Genomic DNA, 20,139 nt, shown 5'->3' on the forward strand with positions numbered 1-20,139 from the left:
GCTACCACTATTTACTCAAACAGTTGAATGCCTTCTAAAATTCCCATCATTAGTGTGCATCAACATGCAGTTAAATGAATGAATTGATTATAATTTTCTCTGCTCTACCAAATTTCTGCTTCTCATACTGTGCTTCATGAATGTGTCACTGCTGGAAAATGAACACTAACTGTGTATTCAGGGCATTTAATAGCAAATTTGAGTGAAATGTTGGTATCTTGATAGGAAAGATTTTTTTGAGCTCTACTAAGCATTTTTGAAAGCAAAATGTGTCAGCAGACTGAAATTACATGCAAAATTATCTAAACTATTTACATATGATAGACAGTCCCACTTTGTAGCAGATGAAGCTTTCAAAACGTAGGGGATGAAGCTGAATAATATCAACCTCTGGTCTAATTACTCCCAAGTCTTTGCTCATGGCTAAAGGCATAAAATGCAAACAATTATGATACACAATAGTGTGAGTCTTCAGGTGACACTGGAGGACACTATGACAGCCCTAATTGCACACATGGGGGCAGCTGCTGCCTTCCATCTACTATAATGGAGACCTAGTACTTAGTGCAACAGGGATGCACTATCCCTGGACTTGGTGCATTACTTTACTTTTCTTTGCACAGTGCAAACAGTGGTGCACACCCTGAAGGGACTAAACAGGCTACTTCTCATGCCCGAGCTTTCCATCCTCCAGACCACCTTAATTACATTAAACAGCTGTCGGTTGACTAAATCCACTGGAGGTATACCACTCATTGCTCAACCATCACACCTTGAGGGAAAACAGTGTATGTCACTTGTTCTCTGATTTGATCACTCCCAGTGCATGCTTTTCACTATTGGACAAAATCTTGAAAAATAAGTAATGAAATCTGTGCGTGAAATAGAACCCAGTAGATAATCCTCCAATTTCAAAAATAAAAATCCATGGTACTCTGTCCATTTGAATAATTCTGAAATCTCAGACAAGATATCTTCCTTAGGTATGGTTAGGTAAGAGTACCTCTTTCCTTCTTAGTTGGAATGTTGCTACATTCCCTCACTTCCCTGCTTTCTAGGCCACACATATTTCATATTAACAGCTAACATTTACTGAGCACTTACTATGCCAGGTACCTTACTTGGACCATCACTACTGACATTTTGAACCAGATAATTCTATTGTGGGGCAGGCACATAACATGTTTAGCAGCAGTATCCCATCCCTCCACACACCCCACAGTTGTGACCAAAATGTTTCCAGAAATTGCTAAATATCCCCTGGTGGGAAAAACTGCCCCCAGCTGAGAATTATACTGCTTCAGATACATCAACTTATTTAATCTACTACACTACTCCAGAAGGTTAAGTTCTACTCTCCACTGTACAGGTGTGAAAAGAGACACACAGACAGATTCAACTTGCCTAAGGTCACATATCTTGTAGAGATACAGCTGGTATGTGATCCAAGGTAGTCTGACTATAGAGCCCCAACTCTTAACTAGAGCCCTGACCCCTTACTGACTTAAGGGCTTAATAAGCATAGGTCTGTTGGATCAGAATCCTTTCCAGAGTTATTGAAAAGGAATTGCTTTAGCAATGAAGACTGATTCAGGAATTGAAACTAACTTGAAAATAAGAGGGAAGAGGGCATATGATCTCCACCTAACTAGGTATATACCTGAGTCATAGTAATTGAAAGAACACATTTTTCGAACGGTCAACCATATATAAAAAAACTAAAACCCCACAGCATGGTAACTTTCTTCTTCTACCACCTAAATCATTTTTAGATCTAGGTAGAATATTTGCAGAGCATAATTTAAGTGTCTCCTCTCCTTTTACAAATGATGCACCAGAATGTTATTTTAATAACAAAATTTCCTGATAAATTTCAACACAGTATTTTTCATATATTTTATCATGTTTGGTGTGAGAAATTAAGATGTTTACTTTTAAAGATTACATGTATTTTGAGAGAGAGAAAGCAGAAGCATGTGAGCTGGGGAAGGGATGTAGGAGGACTGGCAGAGGGAGAGGGAAAGAATTTCAAGCAAACTCCTCACTGAGTGGGAAGACCAAGGCAGGGCTTAATCCCAGGACTCTGAGATCATGACCTGAGCTAAAATTATGACCTGAGCCACCCAGGCACTCTGAAGATGTTTATAAAGCACATATTAAAAAGAGGGTTGAAAAGTTATATTCTTTTTTTGCGATGAGAACTTTTAAGATTTATTTTCTTAGCAACTTCTAAATATGCAACACAATATTATTGTCTATAGTTACCATGCTGCATAATATATCTCCATGACTTAATTATTTTACAACTGGAAGTTTGTACCTCTTGACACTCCACCGATTTCACCCCCTACCCCCCTCCTCAATGCTTTTCCCCTGCGGCAGCCATCGGTCTGCTCTCTGTATCTAGTTTGGTTTCATTTTGTCTTTTTTATTTCACATAAAAGTGGAATCAGAGTATTTGTCTTGCTCTGACTTATTTCACTTAGCATAACACCCTCAAGGCCCATCCACATGGCTGCAAATAGCAAGATTCCAATCCTTTTTTATGACTAAGTAGTACTCCATTGCATATATGTACCACATCTTCCTCATCCATTCATCCATCGATGGACACTTAGGTTGCTTCCATATCCTGGCTATTGTAAATAAAGCCTCAATGAACACAGTAGTACATTTATCTTTTCAAATTAGTTCTTCATTTTCTTCAGATAAATCGCCAGAAGTAGAACTGCTGGATCATATGGTGGCTCTATTTTTATTTTTTTGAGGAAACTCCATACTGTTTTCCATAGTGGCTGTACCAATTTCCACTCCCAAGGCATCTCCTCTCTTAATGGAAATATCTGGCCGATCAGCCAGCGTAATTCTCATCATTAGATTCCTTCTTGTAATTGGAGATTCAGATCTTCCCATTACAGAATTCATTTGCAGATGACCCTTGTTAGAATGCTAATATCCATATTAAGCTCTGTTAGCCTTCATTTAAATAAATTAATCAAATTAGTTAGTGAGTCATTTAGCAAGGCATTAGAAAGGAAATTACAAAGAGAGAAGTTCTTATGGTCCAGTCAGGAGCAGGGAAAATCTGGTTACAAGGTCTCCTGCAGGGAAGCCACACATGGGGCTGGTAGCACCTCACGGGGCAGGACGAAACAGGTTAGGTGCTGGGCAGGGGAAAGGTGGCCAGCAGTGAGAAGGAGGCATGGAGAGTCACTTACATTCCTGAAAGTGTACTTTGCCTCCTTTCCGTTCTTCACCCCAGTGGCCCATTTGACAATCTCTTCTCCCTCTGGCATTCCAGAGTTCTTCCCTCAAAATGCAAATTGGTCCCAGCCTATCCAAAGAAGGCTGCACAGCAGACCTTCCACTTTATAGCCAACTCTGAGGAGCTGAAAACTCCCAAGTGGTATTGTTCCTCCTTGATTCAGCTATCCACACTGCTTTCCACTTTAATGATACCTGGATTTCTACGTGTAGGAAACCTAAGCCTGAAATCACAATGCACATGGCTGTCCCCCGGTCCTGGTTTCTCCAAACATCTTCCAGAACACAAAATTTCACCAACTTCTGTGGGGCAAGCGATGTAGGCGAGGGTGTTGTCATCCTTTGGGAGGCAAACAGGAAGTCCATTCCTTCTCCCCATCTCATTACCTCTAAACAAATGCAAGCACACAACAGCCTGTTTTCTTTGATTCAGAATGTGGCAGACAATAACTACATGAAAAAGTTTCCTATCTGGCAGTGTCTGTTGCGAGAATTTTTCTTTGAAAAAGAAATGAAAGAATAAAATGCCCCTAAAATGTAAACTAGGTTCTGTAATTAAGCACTTTAAATCTGCTTAGAACAATTTTCTAGCATTTAACTGCTAACAGAAATCTTCTTCAAAAATATGAACAGACAAGAAAACCAGACCCAAGGTTCATAACCAATATAACAGGAAAACATTTTATTGCGGAACTGTTTAAGGCCAATGATTAAAAAAAGAAAGGAAAACCATCATGCGGATTAAAAAGCTAGGTTGGGTGGTTAATTGCAAGAGTGACCAGAAAAGCCACACATAAGCATACTGCAGATACTAAGCAGGCTTGGAGATGGAAAGCTGGCCTATATCTGATCGAACTACCTTGTGCCTTTTCAGAAAATCAGGGTGATGGATAAGCATATACAAGCTTGGATAAAAAAAAAAAACCCAACTTCTATTTATTATATTTTGCAACTATGATCTTTTAAAACGGTGGCCTTAGGAAAATCTGCTTTGGCAAGCAACTGCAGAGGCTCCTGTGGAGAGGAAGTGAAAAGACTGGGCTTATATACAAGGGCTGCTGGCACGTTCAAAGCGCAGGGGATAGTTCACAGAGCAAAATGTAGTCCTAAGTAAATGGGTTTCAGGCAATTTCAGTGTTAAGATAACATCATTAAGAGTAGAACAGATTGCGCTCAAACCCTGCTGTTTATAATTAACACGTTGCTTCCAAATACTCCAGGGTCCCTGGTAAATAGTCTTCTGCTCACATCCACCCAGACCAATCAGAGTATTTTCATCAGATTCCATGCTGGGCCAGCACCTGTCTGGACAAATCCAATAGAGCCAAAGAACTCCTCTCCCTGGCCAGCTAAGTAGTTGGATGAACACAGCTTGGCTTAGTCATTGTCACAGTGTCCATATGGCTTTGAAGCTTGTTTTCACAAGAAATCATACAAGTATTTTATTATGTCAAAGTTCACCGTCCTATAAACAAAAATAGATAATATGTTAGCATCCTCACCCCCTAGACTGCTCAGCTTTGTATGTGTGATTCTGGGAGGAACATGCAAAATAATTCACAACCAATGCTAACCAATCCTATAGTGCTATCAAAAGCACCATGATAGGAATGGAATTAATTTTATAAAAAGTCACTAGGAACAAAGTTTTTTATAAAGTTTCCTTTTTTCTCCCATGCATAAAGTTTGCTTTTCTGAAAAAAGGGAAATGAAGTTAGAACTATTCAACATTCTGTATTTCAATTATACTACAGAAAGTTTAGATTTCATTTGAAAGCTATTTGCTTTTTTGTCTAATAACCATAATAATTAGAGATGCAAAAGTATTTAAATCTTCTCTGCTTCTGAACACTGTTTATCTTCCCAAACACCTGTTTTATCATTACATAATGCATAGCTCATCCGTCCTCATTTGTAGCTTTCATTCTTTTCAGTCTTTTAACACTGGGTGACCTGGATGTGTATTGTAACTAAATCTGTATGATCCAAGAATACGATACAACAAACAGACGATGTGAATGTATATTTTTGTACTCTGATGGCAGGCAGAATAAAATAGCAGGGAGACAGAGACATATAATTATTTTTCCTTTCTCCAAACTCATTCTTCACTATAAATATTCAGCCTTGGAGGTTTATTATTTGAATAAATGGTCAAAATAATTAGTTATAATGATCTAGCGATAAGTATAAAATTAAAGCCTTAAAGTATTCAATTCTGCAAAAATAATCATCCATGGAGAACAGTCTTTTAAAGATTCACTAATTGCACGCTCTTATTTATTAAACTATCATCAATTAATGTTTTTGTCTATCATTTTATAATACATTTTCTAAAAAAGTTTCTAAGCAAATGACTGACATATCAAATATTGTTTAAAATTTGGAATGGAGAACTATGGATACTGCTTATGAAAACACATTTAAAAATAGCTCAAATGAGATGCTCCAGCTATCGTGGTACCTAATGTAGGACCAAAGAATACCGTATTTGCTTCATTACAATAGTGCCTCTGAAGAACACTAAACCTTTCCAAATGGTATAAAAACACTGCCAAGACAATCTTGTTATCATTAACAGTAACAAAACAACTAAAAACAGTTACTAAAATTAAAAAAAAAAAATCTCAGGCATAAAGACGTAAAATGTGTGGTTATTATCTCATAATCTATTTTATTTTTGTTTTTCTCCTGTTCAATTCTAGGACCACCCAAATATACTGGCAACAAGGTACCACTAACCACTTTTCTTTAAATAAAGTCATAAGAAGTACAAACTTCCAGTTGGACAAAATTGCCAAAATATATAAATCATATTGGTTCAGATCATCTTTTTTAAAGGATCTTAGAAGGAAACAGACATAAAAAGCTATTTCTAACCACAGGCAGAAAGGGAAGGAGAATTTGTATATTTCTCCAGGCACATATACCCACCATAACTTTGGGTTTTAAGGTTATAAACCTGAAGTAACAAGATAAGGTAGACTTAAATGTTAAATTTTATTGTTTTGGGTTTTTGGGTTTTTTGACATGTGTGGGAAAAAAATTTAGAAGCAGCTAAGATTAAAACATTTACATTTCAAAACTACAAGATTAGAAGGTATTATTTGATGGAATGTGAGGTAGTCATACAAAATGACCAATACGAAGACACACCTACAATACAAATGAGGGAATAGAACAGAATTACAACTCGGTAGTGACAGCACAGGCGAAGCATCTGTATAATGGACTAGGACCAGAGAAGAACACGAACAAATGAAATACTGTGATTTGTTAGTGGCGGGACTCCTTTATTTTACTCATTCTAGTTGGGTAACTTGAGCAGAGTTCTGCAATAAGGTTTTCTTTGATAGAAAAAATGGACTGACTTAAAAACACTACGCTATTTAAGTGTCTATAAAAGTTTCACTACATTCCGTTTCTCTGCTTTGCCACTAGAAAGTACTCAAGGACACTGAATGATACCATTAAGATTTCTGGACTTTTTCATGACAGTAAATTATTCAGAAATTGAATATGTAAAATGTAAATATTACAAATGAATATGTAAAATCATTCCTTTAAGAAACATTTACTGCCCAAGATGTATGAATGCCTCTTTCTCTATCATCCCTCCATCCCCTAATGGATGGTCCCCACATACATTATTCTAAGACAAGGCAGAATTTGAAAGAATAACCACAAGGAAAACATCAAAAATTACATCACACATTCCAAGGATAACTTTGTGCTTCATAGGACTCAGAGACAAACAATTCACTGTAAAGAACACTTTAAACTTCTACAAAGAGAATTATGTACTTTGTACGTACTTTCTCTGGCTTTTCATGGCTTCAGATGCATATTAAATTTATATAAATATGATTTTAAGGTTTTGGATAGTTCTCATATAATACAGGAGATACTTGGAACTGAATGAATTATTTTCGAAAGTAAGCATATAGAAAAAATACGATAAACAATCTTAGTGACAATTTGCATAGGAGTAATCAATTCTTAAATCAGAATTCAGAATACTTTAATACAAGTTAGTTATATGGCATGTCTAAAGATTTAATTTTACTGTTATCCTTTTATTACACTGTACTTATTCTTATACTACACTGAAATACTTTTTTTCTCACGGGATACTACTTTATTTCCTTTTACTTTTGTGGGCAGTTTGAATTCTTTTTTAGTTTGGTTCCACTGGCAATTTGTAACCAGACTTTAAGCAGCCTTGTTATCTTATGTTATCTTCCCAATGACTGTGTAAGAAAGAAACTTAAAACTACCATTCACATTAAGAACAACCCAAGGACAATATTTAATAAGCTTATCATCATCTGTCTTCTCCCATATTCTACCTCTATATTTTGTGCTTCCTTTAAAGCCTCCCACTGCTTCTCTGTCCAAACCTTTCCAGTGTTCCTTGGTCAATAAAGTTCTCTACGTCCTCTCCCTCTTCCATGAATGATTTTTCTCTTCTGGGCTTACCTGAAATCTGGCTCCCCCTGAAGAACTTGCCTCCTCTTCAGCTCTTTCTAATGAGGTTAGTCCAGGCAGTCCTGCTGGGTGGGTTTGGTGTCCTGGTGCAAAATACTCTGCTCCTCTGAGACTCGGATCATTCCATTCACCACCTTGTGTCCCCCTGCCCCTCTATCTTAGTCACTATATCATGCAGCACCCAGTTCAGTCTTCCTCTCCATCCCAAGACCTGCATCAGCTTTAGTGACCTCATTGCACACCTGTCTTTCCTACCTCCAATGGCCTTTTCTACTTTCATGACCATATTCAGAAATATTCTACCTCTAAAAACATAAATTTAGGAATGCTATCCTCTGATCCCCAAGCTCTTTTTCTAAGAGCTTCTATCTGTTCTATCTGGAACACCTTGACACAACCAGTTCACAAGCCCCTTCACTTGCTCGTGATCTACAAACACTTACTATTACGTGCAGGCACTGAACTGCTGGCCCTCTACTGGGTTTACTTCCTTCCTTCCCTTCCTAGCTTAGACTCCATGGTCCATTACTTCAAGCACTCACTTGCTAGCATCCACCAAATTCACCTGGCTAAACCTCAATCCTATGTGATTTCAACAATATTCCTTTTCTGTCTCAGTACTTACCACATGGAATGCTATTAGAGAAGATTCTAAGTTTCACAGATTGGTGCCACTGTAAATTCAAGGTCAGGAACATTAAATGGGCCTCAGTACTCCCAGCAAGTTCCTTCTCCTGACGACACCTTCTTCCATTCCCGCACAGCAGCTACTTCAAATACCCATATTCCTCTCAAACTGCTACTACTTCTATCCTTGATCTCAGTTTTGTCTCCCCATTTAAAGGCAAAATAGAATACATCAGAACTCCCTCAACTTCTTGCCACCAAACTTCCAAACGGTGCCATCTGAATCTAGTTTTTCCTCCTGTTGTAATGCAAAAAGAGTCTCCCCTTTCATCCGTTATTTCTTTCAACTCATGTTTCTAAAATCCCATGTTGATATACCATTTCAATCTTTAATCTCTGTCCTCTGTATCCTTAATTCTCCTCTATCACCTTTCCCATCAGCATTTAAATATGTTCAAACCCTTAAATAATAACCCTCTCACAACTCCATAACCCCTTTAGTAGGTAACAATCCTCTCTTCCCCTTCACAGCAAAAAAAATAAAAAAATAAAATAAAATAAATCCTAGAATACAGGCTCATGAGGATAGGATATAAGTCTGTTCTACTTGTTGCTATATCCCCAAAGCCTGGCACAGTGATTATAACGGGCAACACAACAAATGTTAAGTGAACAAATGAATCAGAAACATTCTATTTGCTGCACCAATTTTCTTATAAATACTATTTAAATATGCTATAACCTGACTTCTAACCCACTTTATTCCTGTAAGTGTTCCTGATAAAGTTACAAATGGTGTTTTATCAGTAAATCAGATGGACTCTGCTTGATTTCTTGGCATCAGCTGCCAGTTTTGATCATCACACCCTTCCCTCAGGTTTTCCTACTTTTCTTGTGTATATATTTATATAACTCCACATATAACTGCTTTACCCACTTAAGCTTGTATCGCAAGTATTTTTCTGTGTTTTTATCCTTTCAAAGCGTGATTTTTAATAACTGCATAGTGGTTTTTTAAAATAAGAATATACAATAAGTTATTGATCCATTCCCTTGTTTTGGACATTTAGGCTGTGTCCTCTGATCTAATCATTCATTCTCTACCATAGGAGTCTGAACTAGACATACCTACCTCTTCTTTGGTAACTATCCTTGAGATCTCTTATCTCCACCACACCTTGATTTGGAATGAAACTCCGTATCCTTAGCTCCCTTCTTGTTGCTGCCCCAAAAAAACAAGTGCACAATGGTTCCCTTTCATCTGAAGTTTTACTGCTAATCACTATAGGAAAACATGAACTATTTATGTATTTAGCATATACTAATTTAAAACATTGTTTAAGTTTGAGGTAAGGCAGTGACTGGCACAAACACAGTCCGTATTGAGCTTCATGGACTTATACTGTAGAAAGAAAGATGAATTTGAATTATTAAGTAATTAATCAAAACTATGATAAGTATCAGAGGAAAACAATGAGACCTGTATACCTGTATACTGTGAATGGAGTGGGGGAATGATGGTGGTCATGGTATGTTTAAGAATGCTTCTTCTCACTTAAATTGAAATCTAAAGGCTATGCGGTGATTAGCTAGATGAAGGAGACAAGGTGATGGAAAGTGCTGCATTTGCCAAGATGGGAAGCAGAATGGTGAATATGAAGAACTAACAACAGCCAGCAAGGTTAAAGTGCAAATACCTTGGAGAGCAGCATGTGTACCACTGTGGGTGGGAGACACAGTGATGGGACAGGGGCCAGATCACCAGGGGCCTTGTAAGCTACATTAAAGATTCTTGATTTTTTATCCCAAGAGTCATAAGAAACTATCGAAGACTTTTTTTTTTGAAGTATAATTGATATAACTGACATGTTATATTAGTTTCAGAAGTACAACATACTGATTCCACAATTCTATACATTACTCAGGACTCATACAATAAGTGCAGTCACCATCTGTCACCAAACAACATTATCGCAATCTTACTGACTATATTTCCTATTCTGTATTTTTCATCTCCATGATTTATTTTGTAACTGGAAGTTTGTACCTCTTAATCCCCTTTATCTATTTCACCTATCTCCACACCCATTTCTCCTCTGGCAACCACCAATTTGTTGTCTGTATTTAAAGAGTTTCTTTGTTTTTTAGATTCTACATATAAACGAAATCATATGGTATTTGTCTTTCTCAGCCTGACTTAAAAATTCCACTTAGCATTATACCCTCCAGATCCACCCATGTTGTTGCAAATGGCAAGATCTCATCCCTTTTACATGACTGAGTAATAGTCCATTGCATATATGTACCACATATTTATCCATTCATCTATCGAAGGACACCTGGGCTGCTTCCATATCTCGGCTATTGAAAATAATGCTGCAATAAACACAAGGGTGCATGTATCTTTTCGAATTGGTGGGGGGTTTTTTCCATAAGGAGGTAATATCCAAAATATATAAAGAACTTACACCACTCAACACACACACACACACACACACACACACACACACACACACACACACATCCAATCCAATTAAAAGAGAGGATTAAAAGATTATTTTAAAAAGAGGATTAAAAGAGATTTAAAAATGAACAGAGGACCTGGACACTTCTGCAAAGACATATAGATGGCCAACAGCCATATGAAAAGATGCTCAACTAATCATCAGAGAAATGCAAATCAAAACCACAATAAGGTATCACCTCATACCAGTCAGAATGGCTAGTATCAAAAATACAAGAAATTACAAGTACTGGTGAAGATGTGGAGAAAAGGGAACCCTCATGCACTGTTGGTGGGAATGTAGTTGATGCAGCCCCTGTGGAAAACAGTACGGAGCTTCCTCAAAAAAAATAAAAATAGAAATACCATATGATCCAGTAATTCCACTATTCGGTAATTACCCCAAAAAACAAACACTAATTTAAAAAGATGTATTGCAGACTTTTAAGTAGGAGGGTGCCATTAAATTTGTATAAAATCATTCTGGCTATAGTGTGGACAACAAATTATAAAGGATAAGAGTAGACAGAAGAACAATTAGAAGGCTACTAGAGAAGAGATGATGGGGGCCTGGTCTAGAGAGGTTAATAGGACAAATGTAAGTGAATGACTTTGAGATCTATAGGAGAGACTTGGTAGTTAACAGGACTAACACTTGGATACTGGGAGTGTGGGAGACAGAAATGTCAAGAATGACTCCCAGGTGTCAGCCTCATACAATGGGGCAGACTGCAGTATTAACCACTGAAATACACAACACTGGAGGAAAGCTGGATCATTCTTTTTTTTTGTTGGCAGGCAGAAGTAGAGGTTAGAATTCCTGAGTTCAGTTTTGGAAATGTATTGGTGTAGCTGAGAAACATCCAATAAAGGTCAAGAATACTAGAATAAAGGTCTGGCCTTTAAAAACTGAGGAGTTATTAATATAGAGATGGTTGTTTAAGTCATGGGTATAGCTAAAATTGCCTAGGGAAGAAGTACAATATGAAAAGAGAAAAGAGCCAAGTCTCAAGGACCAGCTACATTTAAAGGTCAGGTGGAAAGGATAAACTGGCAAAAGAGCTTTAGAAAAACAGCCAAAGAATAAAGAAGAAAACCAAAAGATGGAATCATGGGCTCTAAAAAAAGAGTTTTAAGAAAGAGAGTGGTCATCAGTGTTAGATGCCACTGAGAAGACAAACAGCCTGAGAACACTTCAAAAAAAAGGTTCTGGGGAAGATGGAGGAGATAAAATTCAGATCACAGGTGGAAGAGAGACCCCACCTACTGAAAAAGGAAACAGAGAAGATGAGCAGCTACGTAGGTAGTTCTCCTGTTGGTAGAACTCCAGTGAAGGAATTCTCAACTGATGGTTACAATTTTTTTCTGTAAAACAGGTGAATGCTGAACAGAGTGAATTTGAAAAGAGTCAAGAATCAGGGTTAAAAAGAAGCCTGTGAACCTTGTGCTCTATTCTTCAATACAGGAGGTGGAATGGGTGCGAGGCTGGTAGAAGATAATCAAGCATAACGAGAATGGGGAAACAGAGCCAGATTGCAAGAGGCCCAAAGAAGTCCACATCTCTACAACAAGATGGGGGAAGCAGCAATTTGGAAGTGGCAACAAGAAGGAAGGGTGACACTTAAGGAGCATCCAACCTTGAGAGATTAAAGTGTGAGAAAATGAGTAGCTACCATTAAAGGTAACTTCAGCGGAAGGAGTATCCCCAGGTAAGAATAAGGTTTTCATTAAGGGAATGAGGAAGTATATTAGGAGAAGACAGCAGGATATGGGAGGGAGAGAAAGAAAGAATGGAAGGTTAATTGAGCAGAAAAGGAACACAAAACATCATGGGGATGAGGGAGTGGAAGAGGGAAGATGTGGGGAAAGGAGGTGGTTATTCTTTGAACACTGCCCACGGAAGGCGAGGAAGAGAAAACAAAAGTAACAAAGCAAGCTACAGAGATCCCAAGCTCTATGACAGAATCCCAGGTCTACAAGTCCTGCTCCCTTCTTAGGTGGTAAATGGAAGCACACTTCTCTGGGTGTGTTTAATATCACTGAGGCTAGAATTAAGTTTCTGTTTGGTTCACTGTACATTCATCGTACTGGACATTCGTAAGCCTCTGCCTTGTACACGTTTATGTTGGGGGACAACCCAACACATTTACAGTAATGACAAAATCCCTGAAATAAATATGCTTCATTCAAAAGTTATGTCTTTGATAAAGGCTCTTATATACAGAGTTTTTAAAAATCATTGTTTATAAAAAGAAAGGTACTGCCCCTTACGGTCACACCGAATACATTCAAAGTTTCTGTTCAATTTCTTCTGGGTAAAAGTTTGCCCAGTTTTGCCATAACAACACATTTTAAAACCCTCACTTTATGTTTTAGAATCTACATGCCATCAAACTATCTCAAATACCTCCATCATAAGATCACAGAATTTTTTCTCTGGGGCAGAGGCTGCCAACCTGCGGACTTTAGAATGTTAGGAAGCTGTCAATTTCATCTGAGGAGCTCTGCACATCCAGACCCATGTCAAGCACTATTTTTAGCCTGAATAAATAATGTTTCATGCCTATATATAATTCCACAATATATGTAAATATTTTCAAGATTAACTGAAGGATATTAAAAAATCAAATCTTTGTATTCAAAAGGGTCGGGAAAGCACTGTCTTACAGACTATCTTGTTCCACCTATCAGTTTACATGCACATTTACCTCTTCTACCACACGGCCTGACTGATTGCTATCCGGCTGCAACCATGAGATGAGGTCATTCATTCATATAAATGGCTGGAACATTTTTCATAACAGTAAGTAGACCTCTCTGTGAGGAAACTAGTTACATTTTTAAACAGCTCTCATTTTGACAGACATACTTTCTTCCCTAGAACTTCTTTCAAAAATTACTCGGTAGTCTCATCCACTTTGTACGTGAAAACCCCTGAAATACTTGAGACAGTTACTGTATCCTTCCTAGGACTTGCTCTCATACCCTGTCCCTCAGTCAGGGAGGCGACGTGGCTCTTCATTCTACCACTCTCCTCCTGCCCCCCTTGGCATGTGCCCATTTGTCGATGCCCCTCTTAAAATGCAAAGCACAGGACAGCACACCAGATTTGTTCTGCCAATGGGAACACACAGCAGACCTATTATATCCCCTGAATGAGACACCAGGATCATTAAAACCTTGCCATCAGCTAAAATACATAGGACTTAAGCCGGGTCTCTCCCACCTTGTTTTAGGACATTTGAGTTTTTTGTAGTCAGCTGTCCGTTAAATCCTACCTTGCTTCCATGGGACCATTACCCCAATCTTTTTAGGTCTTTCAGAATCTTCCTTTTTGCCATCTAACATATGAGCTGCTTCTCCCAATTTTATGTCATGTGTAAATTGATGAGAGAGTTCATTCTACAGTGAAACTTATTCATTCTTGGCACTTAAATGATCTTCTCTTGCTTAACTGACTAACGACATTACATTAGGAAGAACATTAATTTTTATATTTAGTATATCATTTACATAATTCAAGACATTTTACATCAACGATTATTCTATGCTTACCTAGCAATAGCTCTGATGAAATCTAGAGATACCGTGCATTTGTATTTTGGTCCATCAAGCTGATCGTCATGGCCAACCAGGGTTAATAGCTGAAGGGTCACTAGAGAGGTAATCTAAAAATAAGAAAACATTTTTATGAGCTGTTTTGATGAGCTTACATGATGTCCTCATTTCTAAAACATTTTATAGTTCCTTTGATAAAGATATATAACTGAATTCATAAGAATAACTGCAAAGAATATAACTTTGAAATTGGTATACACAAATTTGTACATATGCCTGAAGTCCTGGTTAAACTAACAATCAGTCTTTAAGGATTCCACTAGAGACAGCTTTGTTTCATTAATAACTCAAACGATTGCTAATCTTTAAAAACTACAAATAAAGCACATTCCTTCTTTACTCAGAATTTTATGGAGTTTCTATCTTAACACCTCAGAATGTTATCTGTACTCCCTTGAGAACTGAGCAGTTAAAATGTGGATGTGGGCCTTTTTCAGGGTTGGGTAACTGGTTAGATGAGACATAAACACATCCTTCAGACCATCCTTCAGATGGCTTAGCAAGATTTCAAACCTACAGTCCCTGCTCATCCTACTACGCTACACAGACTCCATTCTGTCTCCCATTTTTTTTTTTTTTTTTTTAGATTTTATTTATTTATTTGACAGAGATAGAGACAGCCAGCGAGAGAGGGAACACAAGCAGGGGGAGTGGAGGAGGAAGAAGCAGGCTCACAGCTGAAGAGCCTGATGTGGGGCTCGATCCCATAACGTCGGGATCACACCCTGAGCCGAAGGCAGACGCTCAACCACTGTGCCACCCAGGCGCCCCTTGTCTCCCATTTTAAAGAGAAAAGTGTTATGCAGTGTTCAGTCAGCTGTCATTACTTTATTAACAAATTAAAAAAGGAACAGATGGTAGATACCACAGTATTTTATATACAGAAAATTCTATATTTAGCAAATATGAAGCACTTTTGCTAAACAGAAAAACATTTTGTATTAATATATCAAAATCTGAAGCTCTGCACTCAAAAAGTGAAGACTTTAACTTCTAATTCAATATCACAAATTAGGTTATGCCTTGAAACGTTTTTTATAGATGTGTATGTTGAAAAGAGTTATGCATTCTGCAGCTGTTGTATGTTGTTTTACAGGTCTATTAGAACAAGCTTATTTGTAGGGTTGAAATCTTACAATCTCCAGTTTTTATCTATTTCATCTATCAAAATTGATAAAAGGCTCCCATTATGAGAGTCTGTCCTTTTCCTTTTGTAATTGTTAGTTTTTGCCTTATACTTTTGAACCTATTATTAAATGCATGCACTTAAAATCACTGTGTTTTGCTGGTAAATTAAACCTTTTCATTACTATCTAATGGTCGCTTTCTTCAGTAATGCCTTTGCCTTAGTGTATTTTTCTAATATTAATATACCTATATCAACATTGTCTTAAGTGATAATCTTTTTTCCTTTTTCAACATCTTGTTTTCAAATTTTATATTTTCTTAACTTTAGACAGTTCTCATGTAAACAATATGTATTGGGATTACCTTTTTATAGCCAGTCTGACAATCTTTACCTTTTAGTTAGACTATACGCTCCACTTGCTTTTATTGTAATGATATCCTAAAATTTTATTTCTATCATTATGTTAACCTATTTGCTTTTCTTTATGTGTCTTTCTTGCCTTTTTAAAAAAGACTTATTTATTTGAGACAGAGAGAGAAAGAGAGAGAGAGCACACGTGTGCACAAGGGGAGGGAGGGGCAGAGAGAGAATCTTCAAGCAGACTCCCTGCTCAGCACGGAGCCTGACGCTGGGCTCGATCCCAGGACCCCAAGATCTCAACCTGAGCCAAAACCAAGAGCCAGATGCTCAACCAACTGAGCCACCCAGGTGCCCCTCTTTCTCACCTTTTACTGAACTGAATTATAATACTTTTCCATTATATAATTTGCTCTACTATCTCAGAAGTAGTTATACACTCCAGTTCTAATTTCTGTTTTGATTTCTTCTTTAGCCCCTAAGCTATTTTAGAATTAATTTCCAACTCATGAAGTTTTTCTAGTGTTTTTAAATTTGTAGATTTTGGGGGGTAGGGGTGGGAGGGAGTTGCTGGAAATCACAGGATATGGTCTGTATACTGGCAATCCTTCGAAATTTGTTGAGACAGCTGTGTTGTCCAGGAGGAAAGAAGAATGCACAGAAACCTGAATGTCACTGTGACAAAGAGTGAAACTGACCACGGCAGTAACCCTGCCTGTCGTGCCTGCCAGGTCCCTTCCTTCTTTGTCCCCCAAAATGTCTCCAGCTGATGGCAACTGAACACAAAACATGCCCACAAAATGTGATGACCTCACGCCAGGCAGAAAGATTGGAATAAGAGTCTTCTCTATTACTTATGTAAGTACCTATATAAAATATCCTCCATTTTGCCTCTTTGCCTGCAAAACCTAAAATATTTACAATGTGGCTCTTTACCAAAAAAACTTGCCAACCCCTGCATTAGAAAATTGCTAGATTCAGATAATTAATTTAACCAATGTGGAAATCAAAATGCTTGCCGACTTGCCCGAAGTGATAATGACAGGATGGTGCCAGAAACTCAACTGGCTAGGATTTAGCTTTCCTAACTACAATTCAAAACTTTTGAAAATCATAACTAAACTGTGATCACAGCTAAGAGAGCTAACATCTAATGAGTTACGTTAGACTCTTGTCTGAAAAAAAGTATGTGCTGAACGAATGGGGATGATCTGTAAAAAAGGAAGCATTCAAGAGAACAGACTTGGTAGTGTGCCTCCAGTAATGGGACTAAAAGACTCCTTGCCCATTAATTTAGAAATCTGAGTAGGTGCTCACTGTGGAGGTGGAGTTGTTTAGCTGTCACTCAAGGTATTAAGATCATCCAATCATCTCCTTCCCACTCCCACTCCTGAACCCACTTTGATTCCATGCTTAATCTTCTCATTTCAGACAAGAAAGAGGGAACACTCAAAGTTAGGAAGACCTATCTTCTTCCATTTACTACAATTGATTAGTCACTTCAACAAATTGAGCCTCAATTTGCAAAACTAAAAATCTGAATAATATTAAACCAACCATGCAGTATATTCTAAGTATTTATGAGATAACCAAAAATGAGCAGAAAGTCAAGGTACTATTTCAATGCTTGGCACAGAGGAATTGTTCAATAAATCATACCTATTAAGAAATGAGTATTTTAATTCTGAGTTTATTGAGCTGATCAGTAAACTTAAATATCCCAGCTGCTTAATAATTTTTTTCAATTACCTAGTCTGCTTAAAAATATTTATCAATAAACGGGCATTCTGGCTTATACATTTGTCTCCTGAGATTTGACCAACATAATTAATTGTAATCATATTCCTGAGATACTGACCACCTCTAGGAAAATCTACAAAACCAAAAACCTACGAAAAACCTAAAAGCTAATGGCCAGTTCCTGAAGCACCCGCCCAAACAACAGCTCTAGAGTCCTGACTCTGCAGGCTACACCACCAGACCTTACCACTGCTGCCCCCTAGTCTCACTGAGCTGTCTCTCACTTTTAATTTTCCAAACTGTGACATGAACATTTTAAACTTGTTTTTAGTACTTAAAGATAACATAAGTTCTACTTGTGACACTACTGTGTTTGACTGAAGTCCAAAAACATAAACTGTATCTGATCAACTCCTTTATTCAAGTAATTACATAAATTACTATAAGCAATAGGAAAAGTTTAAAAAATGGCTAAAACTAATGAACTGGTAACACTGCTACCTATCTGGAAACTTAGTCATCAGACATATATCTTCCAGTCCATAAATTACAAACAATATACCCCTTCTTTCCTAGGGTTTGCCCCCAAATAATATAGTGGTGTTAACAAATATCAAAATTGGTACACGTTACAATAGGGATGTAAAAAGAATATTTTTAAATCATTACCTTTAACTTTAATTTTTGAAAGTTTAATAACAGGTATTGATAGGTGAAAAATGAAAGACCTTGTTTTCTTGACTGATTCTGAATCACATAGGGATTAAAATGAAGAGAGCCAAATAGGTAATTAAATCATTTCAATTGCGTAAGATTCCTTCACATCTTCACTGGAAATGCAAAGAGGAAAATGAAACGATAGAAATGGGAATCCAGGTGATAAAAAATCAAAGAGAACCCAAAGTAGCCTACAGCTGGCAGAGATTACTGCTATTTTCTAAGTGAAGTTATTTCTATTGTTAGTCTTCTTACCTCATCCCATGAAGATATACGGAAAGCAAAACTGATTCAAGGAAAAATTATTTCATAAGCTAATAAATGCTTTTCTTAGTAAAATTTTATATGCACATATGAGTAAAGTTAATGGATGGTAAAAATAATTCAAGTTATTCAACATTTTCATAAAAAATAAGAGCTTCCATTTACCTAGTATAAGAGTTAAAGTTCAATGGAACAAAAATGGTTAAAATTAAGTTCATTGTTAAAAACGTGTGGAATAGTGATGTGCCCATCAAATGAGGTCATCTGTAAAGCACTCAGCACAGTGCCTGGAACACAGTATTTATTTAGTAATATGAGGTATTATTTATATTATTACTACCTATTAGCATTATTTTTCAATTTCAAATTTAATGAGTTTTTCTAACAGCTCATTAATTTAAACTACATTAGCATGGTGATGGGTATTAAGGAGGGCACGTATTGCAATGAGCACTGGGTGTTACACGCAAACAATGAAGCATGGAACACTACATCAAAAACTAATGAAGTACTGTATGGTAACTAACATAATAAAAAAATAAAATAAAATAAAAAATAAAACTATGTTATTTTATTTGAAAACTCTGAATTTCATATAGCTTTCTGAATAATATACCATGCTTGACCTGTTTAGAAACATAAAGTAAAACTTAAAACTATCTGCAGGCTTAAAATACCTGTATTAAAAGTACAACAAATTAAAATTTATATAGCAGTCTGGAACCAGCTATAGAGAAAATTAAGGAACATAGGAAGAGTTCTGAAGAAATTAACCAAAATGCAGAGTACAGAGATACAAAGAGGGAAAATATGAAAGAGATGATTGAACATATTTCTCATCAAAGATCTAGAAGGAAAACAGAGATGGACAAAAGGGGGCACAAGCTGTATCTGAAGAGGTAACAGACGGGAATTCATTTGAGAAGATGAAAAACACCAAAGCACAGAATTAAAGAGCCAAATAAATCCACAGAAGGAGGAATTAAAAGAAATCCACACCTAGACACATCATAGTGGAAGTGTAGCCCTGTACAAGATAAGAGGAGTTCTTAAAAGCAGCTAGAGAAGAAAACACATTACCTTCCTACAAGCAGCAGTTGGACCTAGAGATTTCTTAAGAACAATGAAAGCCATAAAATAGTGAAAAGATAGCTTCAATGTACTGAAGAAAATTACCATTAACTCAGAACTGTACACCCAGAAAAAAACAATCTTTTAACGAGGATGAATTTAATGCATTTCCAAACTAAGAACAATCAAAGATTTGCTACCAAGAGATCCCTACTCAAGGAAATTTCTAAAATGTATCTCCAATGTGAAGGGAAAGCATCCCATTAAAAGGTGAAATGCAAGAAGAAATGAAGAATGAAGAGAGTGGAAAATACGATGGTAAATCTAAATGAATGTGCCTGCAGAAATGATAACAATAATG

General features: G+C 37.0%; 1 protein-coding gene across 4 annotated transcripts in view; it reads right to left on the reverse strand.

Annotated features, from left to right (window-relative positions):
• Positions 1-3,931: 3,931 nt before the first annotated feature.
• ORC5 (origin recognition complex subunit 5) overlaps positions 3,932-20,139 on the reverse strand; it is an 80,707-nt gene continuing 64,499 nt past the window's right edge. For 3 of the 4 annotated variants that reach the window (XM_040644351.1, XM_008703570.2, XM_008703572.2), the window contains 2 exons: positions 14,438-14,550; positions 3,932-4,729 (listed from right to left, as the gene is read on the reverse strand). In XM_040644351.1, coding sequence (XP_040500285.1) covers positions 4,684-4,729; positions 14,438-14,550 — 159 coding nt within the window. In that variant the 3' untranslated portion in view covers positions 3,932-4,683. Of the gene's footprint in view, positions 4,730-7,743; positions 8,427-14,437; positions 14,551-20,139 lie in introns of all 4 variants that reach the window. The other variant, XR_005838623.1, reaches the window with a different exon arrangement.

This window comes from Ursus maritimus, unplaced genomic scaffold, assembly GCF_017311325.1.
Source record: "Ursus maritimus isolate PB19 unplaced genomic scaffold, ASM1731132v1 scaffold_3, whole genome shotgun sequence".
NCBI lineage: Eukaryota > Metazoa > Chordata > Mammalia > Carnivora > Ursidae > Ursus > Ursus maritimus.